Source organism: Schistocerca piceifrons, chromosome 1 (assembly GCF_021461385.2).
Source record: "Schistocerca piceifrons isolate TAMUIC-IGC-003096 chromosome 1, iqSchPice1.1, whole genome shotgun sequence".
NCBI classification, from domain to species: domain Eukaryota; kingdom Metazoa; phylum Arthropoda; class Insecta; order Orthoptera; family Acrididae; genus Schistocerca; species Schistocerca piceifrons.
Genome location: NC_060138.1, coordinates 738,950,963 through 738,974,343, shown reverse-complemented (window position 1 = coordinate 738,974,343; position 23,381 = coordinate 738,950,963). Strand labels below are relative to the sequence as shown.

The 23,381-nt window shown below is 39.3% G+C and overlaps 1 protein-coding gene across 6 annotated transcripts in view; it reads right to left on the bottom strand.

Annotated features, from left to right (window-relative positions):
* Positions 1 to 17,659: 17,659 nt before the first annotated feature.
* LOC124711645 (DDB1- and CUL4-associated factor 11) overlaps positions 17,660 to 23,381 on the bottom strand; it is a 129,674-nt gene continuing 123,952 nt past the window's right edge. For all 6 annotated transcript variants that reach the window (XM_047241849.1, XM_047241865.1, XM_047241834.1 and 3 more), the window contains one exon: positions 17,660 to 18,659. In XM_047241849.1, coding sequence (XP_047097805.1) covers positions 18,465 to 18,659 — 195 coding nt within the window. In that variant the 3' untranslated portion in view covers positions 17,660 to 18,464. The remainder of the gene's footprint in view (positions 18,660 to 23,381) is intronic.

The following is a 23,381-nucleotide window of genomic DNA, read 5'->3' as shown; positions in this document are numbered from 1 at the left end:
TGGAAATTCAACCCCTAAAGAGGTAAAATAGTGGGTGAAAGTTTCTTTTAATTAAACAATGGCGTAAGTGGTATATACAAACATATTTACTGCTACAAATCACTTATCACTGAAATGAAACACAGCATAAGAAATGTCGCCTGTAGTGTCAGGCCTATTGCGCACAATATCATTTGATCGCCAAAGCTGGCACCGAGAGGAGTCATCGTGATAGCAGCTGGAATTCCAGCGGTTTCTACTGATTTAGTAGTAGGGAGACGAAAACCGAGAAAATGTGACAGCACCTACAGCAACTAGGTTTGAAGATACGATCTGCATTCACATAAAGACCCACCCTATTTAATTACACATAAGCAGAAAAAATAATTTTAAACGGAAGTTCGTTCCGTTTGTAAGATATCTGTGGTTTGAAAGGCAAATCAATTTTCTGACAATACAGATGAGTGTCTGAAACTCCTTTTTTATCGTTAAGAATTTTTATAAAAATGTATTCTTCTCCCCCTCCCCATGAACCATAGACCTTGCCGTTGGTGGGAAGGCTTGCGTGCCTCAACGATACAGATAGCCGCACCGTAGGTGCAACCACAACGGAGGGATATCTGTTGAGAGGCCAGACAAACGTGTGGTTCCTGAAGAGAGGCAGCAGCCTTTTCAGTAGTTGCAGGGGCAACAGTCTGGGTGACTGACTGATCCGGCCTTGTAACACACACCAAAACGGCCTTGCTGTGCTGGTACTGCGAACTGATGAAAGCAAGGGGAAACTACAGCCGTAATTTTTTCCGAGGGCATGTAGCTTTACTGCAGCTGTATTCTTTCTTATGATATATGCATATAAAACGTCAACTTTGGTCAAGGTGGCGCCGGCTGAAACCTCCTCATGTAATGATGTCACAGTTACTATAAAATGTGATAGTGATGTTTGTAAAGTTTGTGTAAAAAAGGTTAAGCGTGATATCCTGTGTATCGAGTGCAAGTCACGGTACCACGATAAATACGTAGAAGTGAATCTGAAGTATACAAAAGACGATCATGACTGGACATGCCGTCAGTGTTTTACGAATGCCGCGAAAAACGAAATACTGAACACACTAAAATCAAAAGAAACAATAGTAGGGGTTCTTAAAGACGATTTAGTGACTATAACCATGAAATACGAAGAATTCCAGAAGAAATATCAAGAACTGGAAATAAAATACCAAGCACTGAAGAAAAATCATCGCCAGACACTAGATGTTGCTGTAAACGGTTTTTCTATGCAGAAAATGTGGCGTGTGCCGACTAAAGAGTGTAAAGAAACAGTAAGTACAGCTCCGGTGATACCGCTATCATATAAATACTTGGTTCTAGACGAAGACTGTAATAAAACAGCAAACACAGACGAAACAAAATCAGTGACAAAACGTCTAATAAAGTGCACAGTCAAGAAAATTTGTACAACCAATAAAACAGGGAAGTACAAAATGTGAGTCACGCCAAGAGAATCGCTGAGAAAATGAATGAATACAAATCGTCATTTACGGCCACACGAATAACTAAGCCGAGCGCGCCTTTGACCGAGATAATGAAAAACAGTAATTCACTAAATGAGTTATCTAAGAATGACACGGTCATAATCATGGGTGGAAGCAACGATGTATACCTAAATGAGGGTAAATTTGCCACACAGTGTCTAAAAACAACACTACTGAACCTCAAAGCGCCGAATATCGTAGTGACAAGCATGCCTCACAGACACGATCTGCAGGATAACTCAATCGTAAATTTGGAGCTTACAAAAATAAACAGACAGTTTCGTAAAATATGCAAGTATTACCAAAACGTAACATTCTTTGGGCTTCCCAACTCAGGAGATCTGTTCACGAAACATGGTCAACACTATAACAGCGCTGGGAAGTCATGCATCGCCAAATGCTCACAAAACGAATACAGAAAGACGACCACGATGCAAGAAATACAATTGCTATACAGCCAGCTTCTATCAAGGAAATACGAAAACACCATATAACAGCTCCGTAACAAGAAGGTCAGTCGCAGCCACAGCATCAGCGCAGCCAGGCTCATCACTTGAACAAGGAGAGGCAGTGCCATAATCATCTTCAGCAAAAACAGCAAGAAAACGTGAGAATCCAACGGAAGAAACAGTGGAAAGTGCATCAGTCGGTAGGATAACTGTAACAACTCGTCACCAAAAGGATTTTTTAGACCAAGGCAGAGAAACGTAAAGTCTACAAGGTAAGCAGTGCTTTGTGCTTCTCAGTCTTCCACCAAAATAAGCAATGCATAAGAAACAAAGTGCAACAATTAGAAGTGGAACTGCAGTCTATTGACAGATCACTTGTTTGCATAACAGAACATTGGAGTAACAGTTCATAATTAACAAATGTGGCACTAAATTCATACAATCTAGCCTGTAATTACAGCAGAAACACTATGAAATGTGGTGGATCATGCATATCCGTGAAGGAGGGGATTATGTATAAAATTAGAAATGACGTTATGGCATTAGATGAGGATAAGCACATAGAAATATCAGCTTTAGAGATGAAAAACCTAGATGTATTCCAAAGACTACATGTGCTACGTATTTATCGTGCTCCCAGTGGTGACATGGACACACTCACTACAAAGTTAACCCAAGCATTAGATATGGTCTTCAACCCCAAAGGCAAAACCATCATTTGTGGAGATCTAAAGATTAACATGATGGACTCAGATATGTCATGCAACAGTTTTCTGAACATTATGTACACCTGCGGTATATCACCATTAATTAACACTGCCAATAGCATAACCAAACATTCAGCATCAAATATTGACCATATGCTAACGGACATAGAGAAAGATAGGTGTGACATTGTCATAGATGACCTTGGCATCTCAGACCATTCCAGTCAGTTATTAAAATTAGGCACAGAATTAGATAATAACACTAAATTACACAAGTACAGTACGGTTTTCTCTAACTCAAAGTATTGTTAGCGGCAAAAAGGTACCAAAACGACAAATTTATAGAGAAAGCTAATAATAAAACAAAGCAGCATGAAAAATCACTAAACAGGAAACTAATGGGAAAAAATTAAGGCCAATAAACGTACAGTTTCAACACAAATGATACCAAAATAAATGACCCCAAAAAATTAGCAAACTTTGCCAATCAGTATTTCATCAACATAGCAATCAAACCACAACAGAAGTTCAACAAAACAAAGCAGTTACAAACGCTGAACAAAATACCACACATAATGATGCTATGACCAACCACAGCAGAAGAAGTACGTAATGTTTTGAGTAATCTAAAATGTAAAAACTCAGCAGGCATAGATGAAGTACCTGTGTGCCTATTGAAGGACTGCATAGACAACATCAAAGACCTTTTAGTGCACATCATCAATGAAATCCTTCTGCACAGGTTGCTTCCCAGACATACTAAAGCATGAAAAATCCCACCTATGCATAAGAAAGGTGATCCGGAAATCGTAGAAAATTACAGACCAATCTCGTTACTGTCATCCTTTTCAAAAGTCATAGAGACCATAATGAAAAACAGGCTCATGGGGTACTTACGTACTTAACAAAGTTCAATCTACTGAGTAAAGAGTAATTTGGTTTCTGGGCTGGCAAAAGCACAAATTCAGCTGTAGCTCATTCCTCAAATGTTATCCTCGAAGCACTAGACAAAGGAGACCATGTAACAGGGATCTTCCTTGATTTGACCAAAACGTTTGACACAGTAGACCACACAATTTTGCTAAACAAACTAAATGCACTAGGAGTAGGAGGAATAACAAATATGTGGTTTCATTCATACCTGCAAAGCTGGGTCCAACAGGTGGAGATCACTCAAATTAACTCCAATCATACCTTTTCATACCTTTCAAATCCAGAATACATCAATATAGGAGTCCCCCAAGGAAGTGTGCTGGGCCCAATCCTCTTTTTAGTATATATAAACGATTTCCCACAAAGTGTCAAACATGGTGAATCAGTACTGTTTGCTGATGACAGTAACATCTTAATGAAAGCTGAGTCGCCAAGTGTACTCAATGGAAAAGCTGAGGAAACACTTAAGCATATATGCCAGTGGATAGAGGCTAATAAATTAACCCTAGATGTAAAAAAACCAACATTATTAGTTTCCAATTAAACAGAAACCCGAACAGTACCAAGCTAAAAGTTAATGACGAGCACATGGAATGTGTACCATCAACAAAATTTTTAGGTATGCATGTCGACTCTCAACTAAATTGGACCGAGCACACTGTGGTACTTGGAAAGCGAATGGCTTCAGCATGCTACGCACTTAGGATAATAAATTCAGTGTGTAGTTTCTCGTGTACTGGAAATGCATATTTTGTGTATGTTCACTCTATAATTAGTTATGGCATATCCTGGGGATCAACAGAGCAGAAAAGACAAACAATATTTAAATTTGCAAAAAAAGGCCGTACGAATCATAATGAAAAGTAGCAATAGACCCCACTGCATGGAGCTATTCAAATCTTTGGATATATTGACAGTTCCGTTTGAATACATTTTAGAGACAGTAATATACATAAAAAAAAGTACATTGACCACTGCCGGCCGGTGTGGCCGAGTGGTTCTAGTCTGGAACCGCGCGACCGCTACGGTCGCAGGTTCGAATCCTGCCTCGGGCATGGATGTGTGTGATGTCCTTAGGTTAGTTAGGTTTAAGTAGTTCTAAGTTCTAGGGGACTGATGACCTCAGATGTTAAGTCCCATAGTTCTCAGAGCCATTTGAACCACATTGACCACTTCCTGATAAACAGTTCCCTAGATGCACATGAAATCAGAGACAGACAACACTTACACCTCTATAGGAAAAACCAATCAAAAATTCAAAATAGCATGTTATATAATGCGATTAAATTGTACAATCTTCCACAAGGGATCAAAGACATAAGCAAAATAGATAACCTCAGGAAACCGCTAAAAAATTTCTCTTGGAAAAGTGTTTTTATACCATCAAGGATTACTTGGAATGATGTAAATATATAGTCATATGTAAAAATTATCAATTGTGTTATCAAATGGTTTAACAATGTATCTTTATGTTACAATATTCATCAATTCCGATTGTGATAATTATAAATTTGTGTACCTATTGTATATACTTATTTGACAACATCCATGAAATCCTGATTGTCTACAGATGGATAAATGAATAAATAAATAAATAAAAATAAAAGTATCAAGACGCTATGGCGATACATTCGACTTGTTGAACACAATCTACACTAGAGAACACAAGAGATCACTTGTCACGGAAGGTTCAGTAATTTGGAAGAACGCTTGCAAACGAATAATTATATCGAAAGTACAACTGCCGTGGGGCGAGATATCAATTGTGAGAATCGATACGTAATGTGTGGCGATGCGGGCGACATTTGCAGTACGGTATGAAACTAATATCTCGTATTATGTTAATATCGGAGTACAGTAATAATTGTGTCAAGCTGATATACTTGAAAACAGACTCGGCTTTTAGGATGTTGGAAGTATTTTTATTTCTACAAAACACAGCGGCATAACCGACTTCGAAAGAGGAGCTCATTTACGTTTGTAATAAGCTTCTATATCCCATACGTACAATGAAGACAACGCTACTCTCGTGGCAAGTAATCTCCATTCTAAATGATCAATGTTTCAGGTGATTTTTGTTTCTCATGAAATCATGGATCTGTATAGGTAGTTGGATGTGTGAAGGAGAGTGGATCAGTTTTTATTGTCAAAGATAATTACACATTGAAGATTAGTGACTGTGAATATGATTATTGTTCATTTCAGTCGCAGCAATTAGAGCTGTGCTACTAGGTTCCTGCCTAACCGCATCCTCGAAATTCGTAGCATACTGCTGAGACTCGAGCAGTAATCATATTTACAGGCTTCCTTCTCTTCTGTTACTACCTCTGACAACAAAGACTGATCCACTTACCTTCATCCATCTACCCGCCTAGCGCTATGATTTAAACTTAAAAATAATTTGAAAAACTGATACTTTGATGTGGAGATTGCTTGGCAGGCGATTCACAGAATCTTTTGTCGTTGTAGTTGCCATCACCGTAAACAAACTTGATATCTGGCTCCGTGACAGTCGCACCTTCGATATAATTATATGGATTGTTTCTTCTTTCAGCTTACCTACCGAAATTTGGGTCTAGTGAAGTAGGGGATACAACCCGTCGGCTTTGACCAATGACGTCAGAATTGGCCAGAGAGCATTTATTACACAGATGAAAGAGCTGACAAGGATGTTCAGAAACAAAGGAATACGAGAGGCGAAAAATATAGTTGACATATACAGGGTGTTACAAAAAGGTACGGCCAAACTTTCAGGAAGCATTCCTCACACACAAATAAAGAAATGATGTTATGTCGACATGTGTCCGGAAACGCTTAATTTCCATGTTAGAGCTCATTTTAGTTTCGTCAGCATGTACTGTACTTCCTCGATTCACCGCCAGTTGGCCCAATTGAAGGAGGGTAATGTTGACTTCGGTGCTTGTGTTGACATGCGACTCATTGCTCTACAGTACTAGCATCAAGCACATCAGTTCGTAGCATCAACAGGTTAGTGTTCATCACGAACGTGGTTTTGCAGTCAGTGCAATGTTTACAAACGCGGAGTTGGCAGATGCCCATTTGATGTATGGATTAGCACGGGGCAATAGCCGTGGCGCGGTACGTTTGTATCGAGACAGATTTCCAGAACGAAGGTGTCCCGACAGGAAGACGTTCGAAGCAATTGATCGGCGTCTTAGGGAGCACGGAACATTCCAGCCTATGACTCGCGACTGGGGAAGACCTAGAACGACGAGGACACCTGCAATGGACGAGGCAATTCTTCGTGCAGTTGACGATAACCCTAATGTCAGCGTCAGAGAAGTTGCTGCCGTACAAGGTAACGTTGACCACGTCACTGTATGGAGAGTGCTGCGGGAGAACCAGTTGTTTCCGTACCACGTACAGCGTGTGCAGGCACTACCAGCAGCTGATTGGCCTCACTTCTGCGAATGGTTCATCCAACAATGTGTCAGTCCTCATTTCAGTGCAAATGTTCTCTTTACGGATGAGGCTTCATTCCAACGTGATCAAATTGTAAATTTTCACAATCAACATGTGTGGGCTGACGAGAATCCGCACGCAATTGTGCAATCACGTCATCAACACAGATTTTCTGTGTACGTTTGGGCAGGCATTGTTGGTGATGTCTTGATTGAGCCCCATGCTCTTCCACCTACGCTCAATGGAGCACGTTATCATGATTTCACACGGGATACTCTACCTGTGCTGCTAGAACATGTGCCTTTACAAGTACGACACAACATGTGATTCATGCACGATGGAGCTCCTGCACATTTCAGTCGAAGTGTTCGTACGCTTCTCAACAACAGATTCGGTGACCGATGGATTGGTAGAGGCGGACCAATTCCATGGCCTCCACGCTCTCCTGACCTCAACCCTCTTGACTTTCATTTATGGGGGCATTTGAAAGCTCTTGTCACGCAACCCCGGTACCAAATGTAGAGACTCTTCGTGCTCGTATTGTGGACGGCTGTGATACAATACGCCATTCTCCAGGGCTGCATCAGTGCATCAGGGATTCCATGCGACGGAGGGTGGATGCATGTATCCTCGCTAACGGAGGACATTTTGAACATTTCCTGTAACAAAGTATTTGAAGTCACGCTGGTACGTTCTGTTGCTGTGTGTTTCCATTCCATGATTAATGTGATTTGAAGAGAAGTAATACAATGAGCTCTAACATGGAAAGTAAGTGTTTCCGGACACATGTCCACATAACATATTTTCTTTCTTTGTGTGTGAGTAATGTTTCCTGAAAGTTTATCCGTACCTTTTTGCAACACCCTGTATAAAGGCCAGTAGTATTTTCACGTTAAGGATATCGCGTGTTTGTGTCGTATTATTTCTCTGGAAAATGAAAGGGAAAAAATGGATGGAAAATATTGGTAGCATAGAAAATATCACGTCACATATTTAAGAGTTGTATCTCGAACCTCATTCGAACTGTATTGCTCAAGTGCAGTACGGGATAGAAATTTGGCGTACGTCGATTTCTTGGTTTTCACTAGCATTAGTGTCCTGTTGTTCAGTTGAACTATGTATCCCCTGCTTCACTAAACCCTAAATGAAGCACAGGACAAAAATTTTACGTGTGTTGTTTATTTCGTTTCCGCTATCACTAACAGTCTGTTCTTACGTAGATATTTAGTACAACCGATGGCAGAACGAGCTACGTACATAATATTTGTATCCCATACTTCCTTTGACCTCTATATACGTACACTGCTAACGAAAACGTGGAAATGGACATACGTTACATTTGCAGCCTGTACCTCAGTTGAACTACGCAAAGAGGCAATAAGACGACACACATACAATTTGTATCCTGTACCTCACTGTGGGATACAGTTTTTGTTTCGCCTTCGATGCTAATAGTATCACATTCTTTACATGAGCTATATAGCTATACACGACATTTGTTTCCTGCTCTCCAGTTGACATATATTGGTAAATCTCATCAATGTTACATATGTCGTTCTTTTCGAATGCGTAGTGTCTGTGCAAAGGTCAGCTGAAGGACGGGATACAAATTGCACTTGTGTCTGCCGTTTCGCCTTCAATATCGCTAGTACAGATTCGAAAAAATCGTACTGATACGAAATTTCTAATACGTACTGGACTACACGAAAACATACGTATTGGTATAATGCAACAATGAAATACTTCAAAATAGTCAAATGCAGTAAAAGAAGAAAATGGAGCAATGAACTTACCACACGGTAACTTCCTAAAAGAGCCGAAGCTCGCCTAGAAAGACATCAACAAAATCACATACTCACATACACAACAAACTCAGCATTACGAAAACACTCACTCACACACACACACACACACACACACACACACACACACACACACACACACACACATTCACAACCCCCCCCCCCCCCCAAATCCTAATGTGAAATTAGCTAACATATTTCGGATGGTACATTTGCCCAACATGTTTAATAAAACATTTAAACGGGCAATATGTTTTGGGGAATATTATGTCTCCATGAATATTCGTCTAGGTGACTTTGAAGTGTCGAAATCTGGCGTTTCCCTTTCCCTACAAGAGATTTCACAGCTGACCAATAACCCTCTATACTATTTGTGCAAGCCCCTGTGGATAGTGATCTGAACTCAATATTGCGATTTACTACGAGATGCTGATAACCCCTTTCCCCCAAATCCCTATATGAAGAAAACCCGTCTGAAGTTACAATAGAACCCTCTGCAACGTGATCTTCAATTAAGCTGACCAAAACTTCCTTCCTTCGATTGGGTACTACTTTGAACACTACATCGTCACACTCCTGACCTGGAACTACTGACCTCCAAATCCATAATCCCACTGGAAATTCCCCCCTGTTGTACTTCCCTTTGCCAAAATGTGATTCGCCAATTTCGACCATAACACCCGCCCCCCAACGGCCCCTTATATTTCATGTACTCCCCACACACTTCCCTACAAAAAGAATACCAATTCACAACTGTACGGTTACTCACACGACATTCATGCACACACAGCCACACAGGATATCTCAAACACCAACAGTATGTCGTTTTCATGATGTCTCTCAAGGCGAGCTTAGATTTTTCGAACCACGTCCCTCTTCTAATGGATCGCCACAACCTATCTCTGCTGTAGTCGTGAGTATGGCGACGAGATACACTTGTGAAGCGCATATGTTCGCCGCACTCACGACATCGAACGTACTCAGCAATAACGCCACACATTCGCAAAAAAACAAATCGTGGCCAACATGTCATACAACTATAGTCGGTGGTGACTTCAATCTACCCTCGATATGCCGGAAAAATTACACGTTTAAAGCCGGCGGCGGACATAAAACATCATCCGAAATTGTACTGAATGCTTTCTCAGAAAATTATTTTGAACAATTAGTTCATGAGCCCACTCGAAGCGTAAATGGTTGCGAAAGCATACTTGACCTTTTAGCAACAAATAATCCTGGACAAATAGTGAGTGTTGTGACGAATACAAGGATTAGCAACCACAAGGCAGTTGCTGCTAGGCTGAATACCGTAATACCTGCAACCAACAAAAAGAAACGCGAAGTATATCTATTTAAAAAAGCTGCTAAAAATGCTCTTCACGCCTTTTTAAGAGACAGTCTTCACTCCTTCCGATCTGATCATGCAAGTGTAGAAAAGTTGTGGAATGTTTTCAAAGAGATAGTATCAACAGCAATTGAGAGATATATACCACATAAATTAATAAGTGATCGTACTGATCACCCATAGTACACAAAACGGGTCAGATCGTTGTTACAGAAGCAACGAAAAAAAGCATGCCAAATTTAAAAGAACGCAAATTCCCTAATATTGGCAAAGTTTTACAGAAATTCGAAATATGGCGCGTACTTCAATGCGAGATGCTTTTAATATTTTCCGCAACGAAATTCTGTCTCGAAATCTGGCAGAAAATCCAAAGAGATTCTGTTCATACATAAAGCACACCAGTGGCAAGACACAATCTATACCTTCACTGCGCGATAACAATGGTGAAGTCACTGATGACAGTGCCACTAAAGCAGAGTTATTAAACACGGTTTTCCGAAATCCTTCACCAAAGAAGACGAAGTAAATATTCCTGAATTCCAATCAAGAACAACTGCCAAAATGAGAAACATAGAAGCAGATATCCTCGGTGTAACAAAGCAGCTTAAATCACTTAAAAAAGGTAAGGGCTCCGGTCCAGATTGTATACCAGTCAGGTTCCTCTCAGAGAATGCTGATAAAATAGCTCCATATTTAGCAATTATATACAACCACTCGCTCACAGAAAGATACGTACCTAAAGACCGGAAAATTGCTCAAGTCACACCAATACCCAAAAAGGGAAGTAGGAGTAATCCGCTGGATTACAGGCCTATATCTCTAACGTCGATTTGCAGTAGTGTTTTAGAACATATACTGTATTCGAACATTATGACGTAGCTCGAAGAAAACAATTTATTGACATATAGTCAGCACGGATTCAGGAAATATCGTTCATGTGAAACACAACTAGCTCTTTATACTCGTGAAGTAATAAGTGCTATCGACAGGGGATGTCAAATTGATTCCATATTTTTAGATTTTCAGAAGGCTTTCGACACCGTTACTCACAAGCGTCTTCTAATCAAACTGCGTGCCTGCGGAATATCGCCTCAGTTGTGCGACTGGATTTGTGATTTCCTGTCAGAAATGTCACAGTTCGTAGTAATGGACGGAAAGTCATCGAGTAAAACAGAAGTAAGATCCGGCGTTCCCCAAGAAAGTGTTATACGCCCTCTATTGTTCCTGATCTATATTAACGACATAGGAGACAATCTGAGTAGCCGTCTTAGATTGTTTGCAGTTGATGCTGTCATTTACCGTCTTGTTAAGTCATCAGATGATCAAAACGACTTGCAAAATGATTTAGATAAGATATCTGTATGGCGCGAAAAGTTGCAATTAACCCAGAATAAAGAAAAGTGCAAAGTTATTCACATGAGTACTAAAAGAAATCAGCTAAATTTCGATTACGCGATAAGTCAAACAAATCTGAGGGCTGTAAATTCAACTAAATACTTAGGGATTACAATTACAAATAACGTAAACTGGAACGATCACATAGATAATATTGTGGGTAGAGCAAACCAAAGACTGCGATTCATTAGCAGAACACTTAGAAGGTGGAACAGGTCTACCAAAGAGACTGCTTACATTAAGCTTGTCCGCCCTATTCTGGAGTCCTGCTGTGCGGTGTGGGATCCGCATCAGGTGGGACTGACGGATGACATCGAAAAAGTACAAAGAAGGGCAGCTCGTTTTGTATTATCGCGCAATAGGGGAGATCGTGTCACAGACATGATACGTGAATTGGAGTAGCAATCATTAAAACAGAGGCGTTTTTCATTGCGACGGGATTTTCTCATGAAATTTCAATCACCAGTTTTCTCCTCCGATTGCGAAAACATTCTGTTGGCACCCACCTACATAGGGAGAAATGATCATCACGATAAAATAAAGGAAATCAGGGCTCGCACGAAAAAATTTAAGTGCTCGTTTTTCCCGCGTGCCGTTCGAGAGTGGAACGGTAGAGCATGAAGGTGGTTCACTGAACCCTCTGCCAGGCACTTTATTGTGAATAGCAGAGTAATCACGTAGATGTAGACGAACATGATCTAGCAGCTTGGTCGGCAGCTGTATTGCCTCCTCCTCCCCCCCCCCCCCCCCCCCCCCCCGTCCAATCGGCGCCAGAGCACAACACTTTTTTCTCCTCTCCTCGGCGTCCGGGGTAGGACACTACACTTTAATGCCCCCCCCCCCCCCTCTCTCTCTCTCCAGCAATACAGTAATATAACGTATAGAATTTACCCTAATAGTAACACAGGATGTTCGGAAAGTCGAACTACTAGGACTTTAAGGGGGTGGGGGATGAATAGATGATATTCTGAAAAGAAGTCCATGTCCGGAAATGTACCGTTTCCATTCTACGGCAGTTTCAATTCAGATGTTTAACTCCTCCACTTCTGCTTAAGGAACTGTATTAGGCGTGACGCAGTACGGTTATTATTAGGTACTTTAACAATTCGAAAGGAAATATAACGAAACATCCATTTATCACTAAAGCTCCTTTGTTTGTATTAACACTTAAACATTTCGTGTTTACATTATTCCAAAACAAAAAAGAACCTAGAATACTGTACGTACAGAACAGTACTGGTGCGTTACAACAGCGGCTCGATGTGGCGATCACCAACGTTGTTACAGACACTGAAACTACGGAGGATGTTCTGGAACACATTCTCCATCCCATTTGGTCTCTCCAGCTTCTAGTGCAGCGGCCAGCAGATCAACTTCTGTCCCTACAGGAGTCTCGTAAGTTAAAATTTTCATACGACATTAAGTACGATCAGGTCACCGTCTGATGTAATACACGTCATCCTATCTATCCTATTGCATACCAGGTCAAGCAACTATCAGCAGAAGGGAACGCGTTACTCGTCTGAATTGAAACGGTCGTAGAACGGAAATGGTAAGTTTGCGGACATAGGTTACTATTTAAAATATTATGTATCCACTCCCGTCCTCAGGTCCTATAAGTTTGTAACAGGACTTTCCGAACACCCTGCATATTTTCCGAAAAATCTTGTTTGTCTTGAAGACCATTTGGCGTCCCTCTGCAAGTGACGACCGAGCGTGATAGACCGTCTCGCTATTCAAAAATGTGCAACCAGATACTTCCGATACGAGCGAAAATCTGACATAAATTGTGTAGGCCAAATCAACAACGTTTATAACGCACTGATTTTGGATTTAGAAATCAAGTCAAATGTTTCATTAGCAAAGAAAGTCATGTTTCATTACAATATCAATAAAACAAAACGCATTTTGTCAAAAAATTCGCTCTTTCTTGTAGCTGTGCGGACGGATCTGTAAAATTTTCAGTAATCTAGCATCAAGTATTAAAAACATAATCTCGGCTTTCAATATGAAAGAACTAATAAGCCACCTAAGGCTTTGCTGTCTGACAGCATGGGCGTTGAAGCTGCATATGACTTCCCAGGAATTGCGCTGTCAGAAACAAAGCTGCAAAGTTAAGGTTTAACGTCTCGTCGACGATGAGGCTATTAGGGCGGAGAGTAAACTCGGATAGGGGAAGGAGGCTAAGGAAATCGGGCTCTCCTTTCTGAACAGGAACCACGCTGGCAATTGCCTCAAGCGAACGGGAGGGAGAGGGGGTGGGGGTTGGGAATAATGGGAAACCTCAGTATGGATATGCAAACGTGGATTTGAATCGCCGTCCTCCTGAAAGTAGGTCCAGTATCTTATCACTGTGACATATCTCTCGGCTTCTCTCAGAAATAGCTAGCCTCAAAGGACACGCGACAAACTGCTTGATGAAACGTGCAACATCTACGAAAAATTGGCCTCCGAGTGTAAACCGCCTAACAAACGAATTACAGCACCAGAGAAGCACGTCCACAAGCTTTGCGAGGACAAGAGGCTTGCAGAGCATGTAACAGGACTTAAAGTGTCACTTTTTATAGAATATCTGTCTGCTACAGTTATCTAGTTTAAGAAACTTGCCATGTTATATACGTACATAGCGACTGACTTTTCCTCATATCTACCGCCAATGACAATTCTCTTTAGAATGAAGCGCTTCAATTTTTCAATTAAATTTTATCACAACTTTCCTGTTTCCAGCACTCCTAATGTCCATAAGAACTTTATTTGAAGTGGTCTGGATGTATGTAACGGGACACATGGCTCTTGTGATAGCTCAGCGTTCTTTTCCTTGCCAAGCTAAAAACGTTTTTAAAAGATCAGATTAGATTAGTACTTGTTCCATAGATCATGAATACGACACTTCGTAATGATGTGGAACGTGTCACGTTAATAAAAGGTGTCTATACAAGACACTACATTACACAAAATATTACATGACAGTTAATATTTTATTTATTTTTTTTGTGGTGGTTGGGGAAATTACCCACTCACTATATCGAAAAATTCATCTAATGAGTAGGAGGAGTTGCCATTAAAAATTCTTTTAATTTCCTTTTAAATGCTATATGGCTATCTGTCAGACTTTTGATGCTATTAGGTAAGTGACCGAAGACTTTTGTGGCAGCATAATTTACCCCCTTGTGAGCCAAAGTTAGATTTAACCTTGAGTAGTGGAGATCATCCTTTCTCCTAGTGTTGTAGCCATGTACGCTGCTATTACTTTTGAATTTGTTTGGATTGTTTATAACAAATTTCATAAGTGAATATACATATTGTGAGGCTATACTGAAAACCTCTAGCTCTTTAAATAAGTGTCTGCAGGGTGATCTTGGATGAGCTCCAGCAATTACTCTGATTACACGCTTTTGTGCAATGAACACACTTGTACTCAATGATGAGTTACCCCAAACTATATCATACGAAAGCAGAGAATGAAAATAGCTAATTTACTCAGGTGTATATCGCCAAAATCTGCAATGACCCTAATAGCATAAGTAGCTGAACTCAAACGTTTCAGCAGATCCTCAGTGTGATTTTGCAATGCAACCCCCCATCAATGCATACACCTAGAAATTTTGAATATTCTACCTTAGCTACTGATTTCTGATCGAAGTCTATATTTATTAATGGTGTCATTCCAAATACTGTGTGGAACTGTATATACTGTGTTTTGTCAAAGTTTAATGAGAGCCCATTTGCAGAGAACCACTTAATGATTTTCTGAAAAACATCATTTACAATTTCAGCAGTTAATTCTTGTCTGTTGGGTGTGATAGCTATACTTGTACCATCGGCAAAATGTACCAGCTTTGCATCTTTGTGAATATAGAATGGCAAGACATTAATATCTAATGCCAAGAATAAAATTAAGGAACTTTACAAGAGATTTGAAAAAATTTTCAAACACTATTTCCCTGCTCTATCTAGTAATAATAGTTCGATTTGCAATCACTTGGAACAGACAATAATTTTGAAATCCAAATGAAGTGTAAATAACAGCAGAGGACCCAAGACCGAACCTTGGACACTCCATTCTTGATTGTTCTCCAGTTTGAGAAATCACCAGTTTTTTTGCATATTATGTGACTGCTTATTTCAACTTTCTGCACTCTTCCCGTTAGGTATGATTGAAACCATTTGAGCACTGTCGCATTCATACCACAGTACTTGAGCTTATCTAGAAATATTCCATGATTTACACAATCAAAAGCCTTTGATAGATCACAAAAAAAACCAACGGGTGACTTCCAGTTCCTCAGAGCATTTAATATTTCATTAGTGAAAGTATATATAGCATTTTCCGTTGAAAAATCCTTCTGGAAACCAAACTGACATTTTGTTAAGACTTTATTTTTACAAAGGTGTGACTATTTTAACAAAGGTAAAAAATACTTACGTTCTACAATGAGTCAGCAGCGTTCATCCGGTTTGGAAGTACAAGGGTTGGGTGGAAGTATGGAAACACTGTGCGATATGCAGGCTTAGACATAAATGCAGTTGCTAGCCAAACCTGGAGGTTGCGCTGTTGTATCTGACCACTGTGCAACTTCCTCAATACGTTGCAAGGGTCAATAGTGGACAGAACAGTGTGTTGTGTAGCACTGAGTGCATTATGTCATAGCTAAGTGAATTCGAACATGGGCATATTTTTGGTGTTCGTACAGTGCGTGCTTCTGTAACCGAGGTAGCCGAAGTGCTTGGTGTTTCAAGAGGCACCGTACCAAAGTTTTATACCAGGAGCGTGCAGCGTGCCTGCGTGGGACTGTAGCCTCGACTCGCGCTGCTCAGTCAGTCAATAGCGAAGCGCCAATGCCTGCAGTCGTGCAGTGCCCCGCCATAGCGCGAGTCCGTCCTTGCGACTCGACATCTCAGGTCGCGCGTGTCCCTTGGGTAGTATGCAGTATTTGTTATTAGTCCAGTGGCAGAAGTCTGGGATGTGGAAATGAGGTACACCCAAAGTTTCATCATGGAATCTGCTCAAGAAGTATGTGAGTAAACAAAATCTTGTGGATGCAATTTTGGGATTGCTGGGCAGTTGTAGGTAGACGCAGAATACCATTAACATGCTATGTGCTTAGACATTCCCTTCTGTTTACAAAGGAAATCAGATTATGTCCTCGTGTTACTTAAGTAATTACTTTTTCTTTTACAGACTGGAGACGGTGAAGAACTGTAAATGCTTTTTCAAAAATACTCCAGATTTCCTATGGCAGTCAGAATTAGAACTGTTGGCTCCTGCAAGTTGATCATCACTGCAGCTGCTCAGTACATGTTAACCAAGACAATGGTGGAAAAGAAAAAGAGATGGGACACCGTGCACACTGATCTCCACGCACAATTGCGGACTGATTCAAATATGACTTCTTTGTCATATAAAAGTTGTGCAACAATGGATACATCAAAATGGCATATCACAAAATTTTCAAAAATACACAATCTTAAGAGAATTTGTGACTGAAACATTGGAAAAATGTTGACAAACATCTTGATAGGTGGAGAGCAGTTAAATTGTGCAGGACAATTGATCCTGGCCTCCCTCCACGATCCAACTAACGAACAAATTTTCACTCATTGATTCAGTCCATATATGTAAAATCAAATATGTATGAGACCAAGAAAGTCTCTGAAATTGTGCCATTTCTTCTGTATAAGTGCCTGCACCTGGGTTTCAGGCTAGAACTCCTTTTACATTTGATGCTGAGGTGCTATTCCAGAACATGGAGAGCCTTGGACATTCTGTTCATGGGTGAGAGAGGAATTTAAAGTAGACTGGAGTGGCAGTGAGAGTTTGGATTGAGAAGGGAGGCATGCTAGGGTAATCTGTGCAGTTGTGCAAACTGCTGCGCCAAGGCAGCTCAGTGGATAAGCAGCTGCCTAGTAAGCAGGAAACAAAGGTTCGATTTGCAGTGTTGGTACAAATTTTCACTTGCTACTTCAAAAAACCACATATGTATGGTGAGACCAATAAAGTCTCTGAAATTGTATCATTTCATTTGCACATCTTGTTTCATTTTTTACACATACTCCTCCTGAAACTCCATTTTTTGCAATGAATTCACGAAAATACAAATCAAATTCTTTATTTCTCATTCTGAAAAACCTAGTTAACAGCTCTGTTTGCTGTACATAAAATACCTTTTACATTATGCATATGTATGTGTGTTACAATATGTGGGTATATACAGGTAGTTATATACATAAGTATTCCTCTTTTTGAATCTAGGGCAGAGACACAGGACATGTATTAGGAGTGCATAATAAACGATAATTTGGAAACGAGATGATTATTTGCATAAATGAATAAGGTGGTAATCTGCTCTTTGCTACATGACAAGATTAATTTAAAATTATCTATTAAGACAAAAATATAAATGATTTAATTTTTATAACAATTTAACTAACTGTAGATCCATAAAAAATAAACAGCGTAATGTATGTATAGTCAACAGGAAACTATGTTTATCAAGGATTATCAAAGGGCAAGTAATATTCAATGAAAGCTCGTATTACTTTACACCTATCAAAATTTTCCAAAATGCAATTTTTGCACATTGACACACATAACACAAAAATGAGTATTATAACTTTAAAAGAAACTTATACATGTGTTGTTTTTATAAGTTATGTATCCATGGCGAAAACACCAACAGACATAAACTGAAATAAACTTTCTGCTGACAAAGTCAATTTTTTCCCCATTTAAATTCTTGAAAGTGTCTTTTCTCTCAAACAAAAAAGTCAGCCCTTCACAAAACCAAATAAAAATATTTATGCTGCCCATTAAGACTGATGTGAGAAAAATGAAAACACATGAAGATGAATGTAATGTACATGATGGTGCAAAATCTTTTGTCCTATGGACAAAGATGTCAGGACCCAGCACTACTACTACTTTCAAACTGCTGTCGTGCTCGCTGTTGTGCAATGCGCTGGCTGCGTCGCAGTCGTCTTCTCCCATTTTCTGAATCTTTTGCATCATCGTCAAGAGTGTCTGTTGATGCTCCATCTATATCTGCATCATCATATTCTGCACAATATGTCCACTGTGCCACAGAGCCATCCCACTGTAACAAAATTGACATAAGTACCACAGACATCTTGCAATGTGATATATAACTTAATGATGAAAATAATTGTCAAAGTAACACTTGCAAGTGATTTTGCTATTTCACAGTGTTAGCAAGTCAACTCTTGTTTTACATGTGGAATGCACACTTTCTCAGAAGGAACCATCTTCAGATTTCCATACAGTAACTGCCATAGTTCGTGTTTTATGTAGCTGCTTAAGTCATTTCAATGGTGGTTGGGTTACATCCTTTAAAGACCTCAATCAGATGTGGAATTATTATTCTCTCTCTCTCTCTCTCTCTCTCTCTCTCTCTCTCTCTCTCTCTCACACACACACACACACACACACACACACACACACACACACACACACACACACACACACACACACACACAGTGTTGTGTAACAATATATTCAGTTCTTCATTGTACCTGGAATTCACATATACAAAACACAAATACTTATTGTATCTAATGTTCACAGACATAACATCAAAATCAAACTGTGAAATAATGAATTACTATAAATATTTGTCACGAGATAATTCAGCACTGTGTCGAAATTTAAATTTTTTTCTACCATTTATTTTACAATCTCACTTACACAATTTTATATGGTATTACTAGTTTCAATCAAAGTAGACCATCTTCAGATTTATGTAATTGGGTAACCAACCTGCTGTGTCTATAAGGAAACAACACATCAGAATTGTGATGCACCATACTATGCTGCTCTTCTGATGAAAAACAAGAATCATAAAAAAAATAGTGGTTAACTGCTGACACATTTACAGCAAAGTTCCAGAACTCGCCTTACAGGAACTACTAAGAGTTTGTTGAATGCGAAGTAGAAAGTAAAATCATTCTACTATAGCCTTAAACTTATTCCATGGAAGTATTCCAACCCGTTGGTGGTGGTGGTGGCGGTGGTAGTAGTATTTGGGGAGGGGGGGGGGGGGGGGGGGCACGTTGTTAATATGCCTAGAATAGACTGAACTGAACCCATTATCAGACAACATGACTATTTTGAACAGATAACCTGACAACTCACATGCCAGATATATATAGCGGAATATACTACAATGCATGCGATATGCACTGCAGTATATTACACTATATACATCTGGCATGTAAGTTGTCTTGCTTTGTAAATGAATGAACATAACTGTAGGCCAGTATCATTGTCTGCTTGTTACAGGATCTTAAAGAATGTTCTAAACTTCGTAACTGACATTCCTGGAGTAAAACAGGCTTCTTTCAAAGAATGAGCATGGGTACAGGAAAAAAATTTCACAGTGACAGATAGCTCACTCATTTCAGGCACAGTATCTTGTAAATACTATACACTGGTGAACAGACGCATTCCATGTTTATATATTTCCAAAAGGCATGTGATACTACCATGCTGTCGACTGATGTGAAAAGCCTGTTTGCATCTTGGTTGTACATGACAGAATCAATGTATACTTTCATAACCAATCCAAGGTGTGTCATGGTGATGATTTGTAGAATACCTAATCTCAATACACACAAACAATAAACAATTTATGACAGTCATAAGCAGAATTTTCAAGTTGTCTGCTGGTGATGCTCTTGTCTATGGAAAAATATTATTGCTGAGAGATTTTAAGGGTATGAAGAACTTATTACATAGTACTTCCACTTGAAATACTGAATGGCAGCCCTCTGTAGATGTGAGAAAACACAAAATAATGCCCATAACAAAGAGACAAATTCAAAGTTATCAAACTACAAAATCATCAGTACACTTCTGGTGCCTGTCACATCACACAAATATCTACATGTTATTACAGATAACATGATGTAAAAAATAAAATGAACATGTGAAATCAGCAGCAAGGAAGGCCAATGGAAGACATAAGATTTGTCCTGAGTGTTCTGGGAAATGAGACCACGTGCAAGACACTAGCACTGCTCTAGCATTTGCAATTCTCTTCAAGTAGACAAGGCAACAGACAATGAAAAAATTAGCAATTCGCTGCCAGGACTGAAACAAATCAATGCACCTCATAAGAAATTGTAGCAGAAAGACAACTGGAGTCTTCAATGGAAATCTTAAAAATGACACTGCCATCACAAAATCACGTTCAGTAAATTTAGAGAACAGGTGTTCAAAGAAATCTGAGCAACAATTTTGTAGTTTTCATCTAAATTTTGAATAGGGAAAATGAAAATTATACACTAGAAATTAGAGCACGTACTGAGACATATAGGCCATAATTTTTCACTTGTTACATACAGAAATGTCATGGCAAGGCCTGGAACACTAATATTGTTAGAAATTATGGCAGAAGGTGTATACAGATATACATATAATTGTAAATGAACCTACAATTAAGTTCCTTATAAAAGAAGTTGGACTGTTGACATAAGTATCACAATTTTTATCACGTGCTTTATGTCACTGACTCATCCATATTTCTTGATTGTGCTCCACTCCAATCAATGGGTGTTCCAATGCTCGAATTCTCAGTGCAATGACTAATTACCTTTGTAAACATGATTTTTTAAAATACTTGTGAGTAAATTCCTGGAAAGTAATGGACCTGAAGAATACAAGCTGTATTAGAAAAGATCGTGCATCATCTGAAACTGTTAAGGAAGAGTAGTTTTCACACCTGCAAATTAAGTATGGAGACAGTGGCATTTCAACTGGAATATGCTGATTAAAAGCACTTTTTAATAATAAAGGAAATGAAACTGGACTTCTTAAGGATGAATAAAATAAACAGTGCAGTTTTGAGAAAGCTGAACGATTTATCAAGATGAACAGAAATTCACTGAAAGAGGTGGTCTGGACATGATCAGACACACAAATTACACAGGGTGTTAATAAATTAGTTATACAAAAGTAACCTTTGATTGATAAAAGATAAATAACTTACAGAAATATTTGACAGCACTGAATACAGTATACCTTCAAGTTTTATTTACAAATGTTCACTGTGGCTACCTTTTGTAACATGACAAATGTCCCATCTGTAATTAGTTTCCTGTCAAATCCCATGAAGTACGTCTTTATGTTTGGTGGCAACTGCTTGTGTTATCTATTGTCACAGCTTGCGATGTTTCCCGGAAACATAAGACCAAGGACCCTGCCTTTAATGTACCCCATACACAGAAGTGTACTAGGGTTAAATCAGGTGATTGTGGTGGCCAAGATATTGTTCCACAGTGTCCAATACAACTTGGCACATTCCTAAGAAGATTTGCAACAGCTTCACGATGATAATGTGCTGACATGTCATTTTGCTGGAAAATAAATTCTGTGCCAATATTCTGTTGTAACTGAGGCATCAGAATGTAATTCAAGCATGCCCAGGTACAATATGCCACTTAATAGTTGACTTGGCAAAAAAGAAAGGACGAACTTTAAATCGGGTTAAATCACAAAAAAACATTTACCTTAGGCGAGTCCCATACATGTTCAATTACATGACATAGTTTTTGTTCACTCGATATTCAAACACTACGCCAATTCACTTTACAGCATGTATGGTGGCTTTGTCACTGAAAACTACTTTATTAAGGAAAGCACCTTCAATCTGCATTTTGTTAAACATTTCGACACGAAACTCAGCTTGTTTTTCCTTCTCACTTTCTCTTACAGCTTGCAACAGTTTTATTTTGTAGGGTTTCAGTGACTGGTGCTTCTTTAATACCTTCCACAATGTAACACATTAAATTCCACACTGTCACATCTCGATCATTTACAACGGCTGCCGAACCTTTTCAATTGCTGTGTTGAAGACTACTGGCTGACCCTGATCACGTGTCCTATGTGATACACAGCCAGTTTTGGTGAAACAATTGCATCAATTAATAACAATGTCTTCAAAGTGGTGGCCTGTGATATTTAGTTCTGAACTGTAGTAGCAGATTTGTATTCATGAAACCATAAACAAGACTGCACTATTATGTAACTCCACAATGGCTGGTAGAATAACTCACTACAGCATATTATCTAGCGGGAACATCGAGAACTAATGGTGTTAAGTGGGAATAAAATCTTAAGATATAGTGCATTCAGTGCTGTACAAAACATTTCTAAGTTATTTACCCTCTTCACGATTAAAGGTTACTTTGGTATAACTAACAAGCAAACAAACAATCTGTATTAAAAGATTATTTAGTTAATTCATTATGTGAAATATAGCTTTCCTGTTCACCTACTTTACTTGGTGATACAGACGTCTTGCATAAAGTGGAAAGCAGTTCAGCTCACCACATTCATTTCTTTACAGAATGAAAGATTCACTCTGGAAACAACACCCTAGGCTGTGGCTATTTCTGTGCAATATACTTTCTTCCAGGAGTCTCACAAGATATTCAGGTGAGCTCCTGTGAAGTTTGGAAAGTAGGAGCAAGGCAATGGCAGAAATAAGGCCTTGAGGATAGTTCACGAGGCATACCTGGACAGCTCAGTCAGTAACAACATTGCCTGCAAAATGCAAGACTAAGGGGCACTGAGCCCCAGTCCAGCATGCAGTTTTAATCTGACAGGAAGTTTCGAAACAGCACAAACTCCACTGTGCAGAGAAAGATCCAATCTGGAAACACGTAATTTGGATTTTGAAACTGACAGGAACAATTACATAACAGATCTGATGAAGGATACAGGTACTTTAAGCATTGAAAAATTTATTTATAACAACAAAAACAAATTATTGACACAATTATTTAATTGGATAGATAAA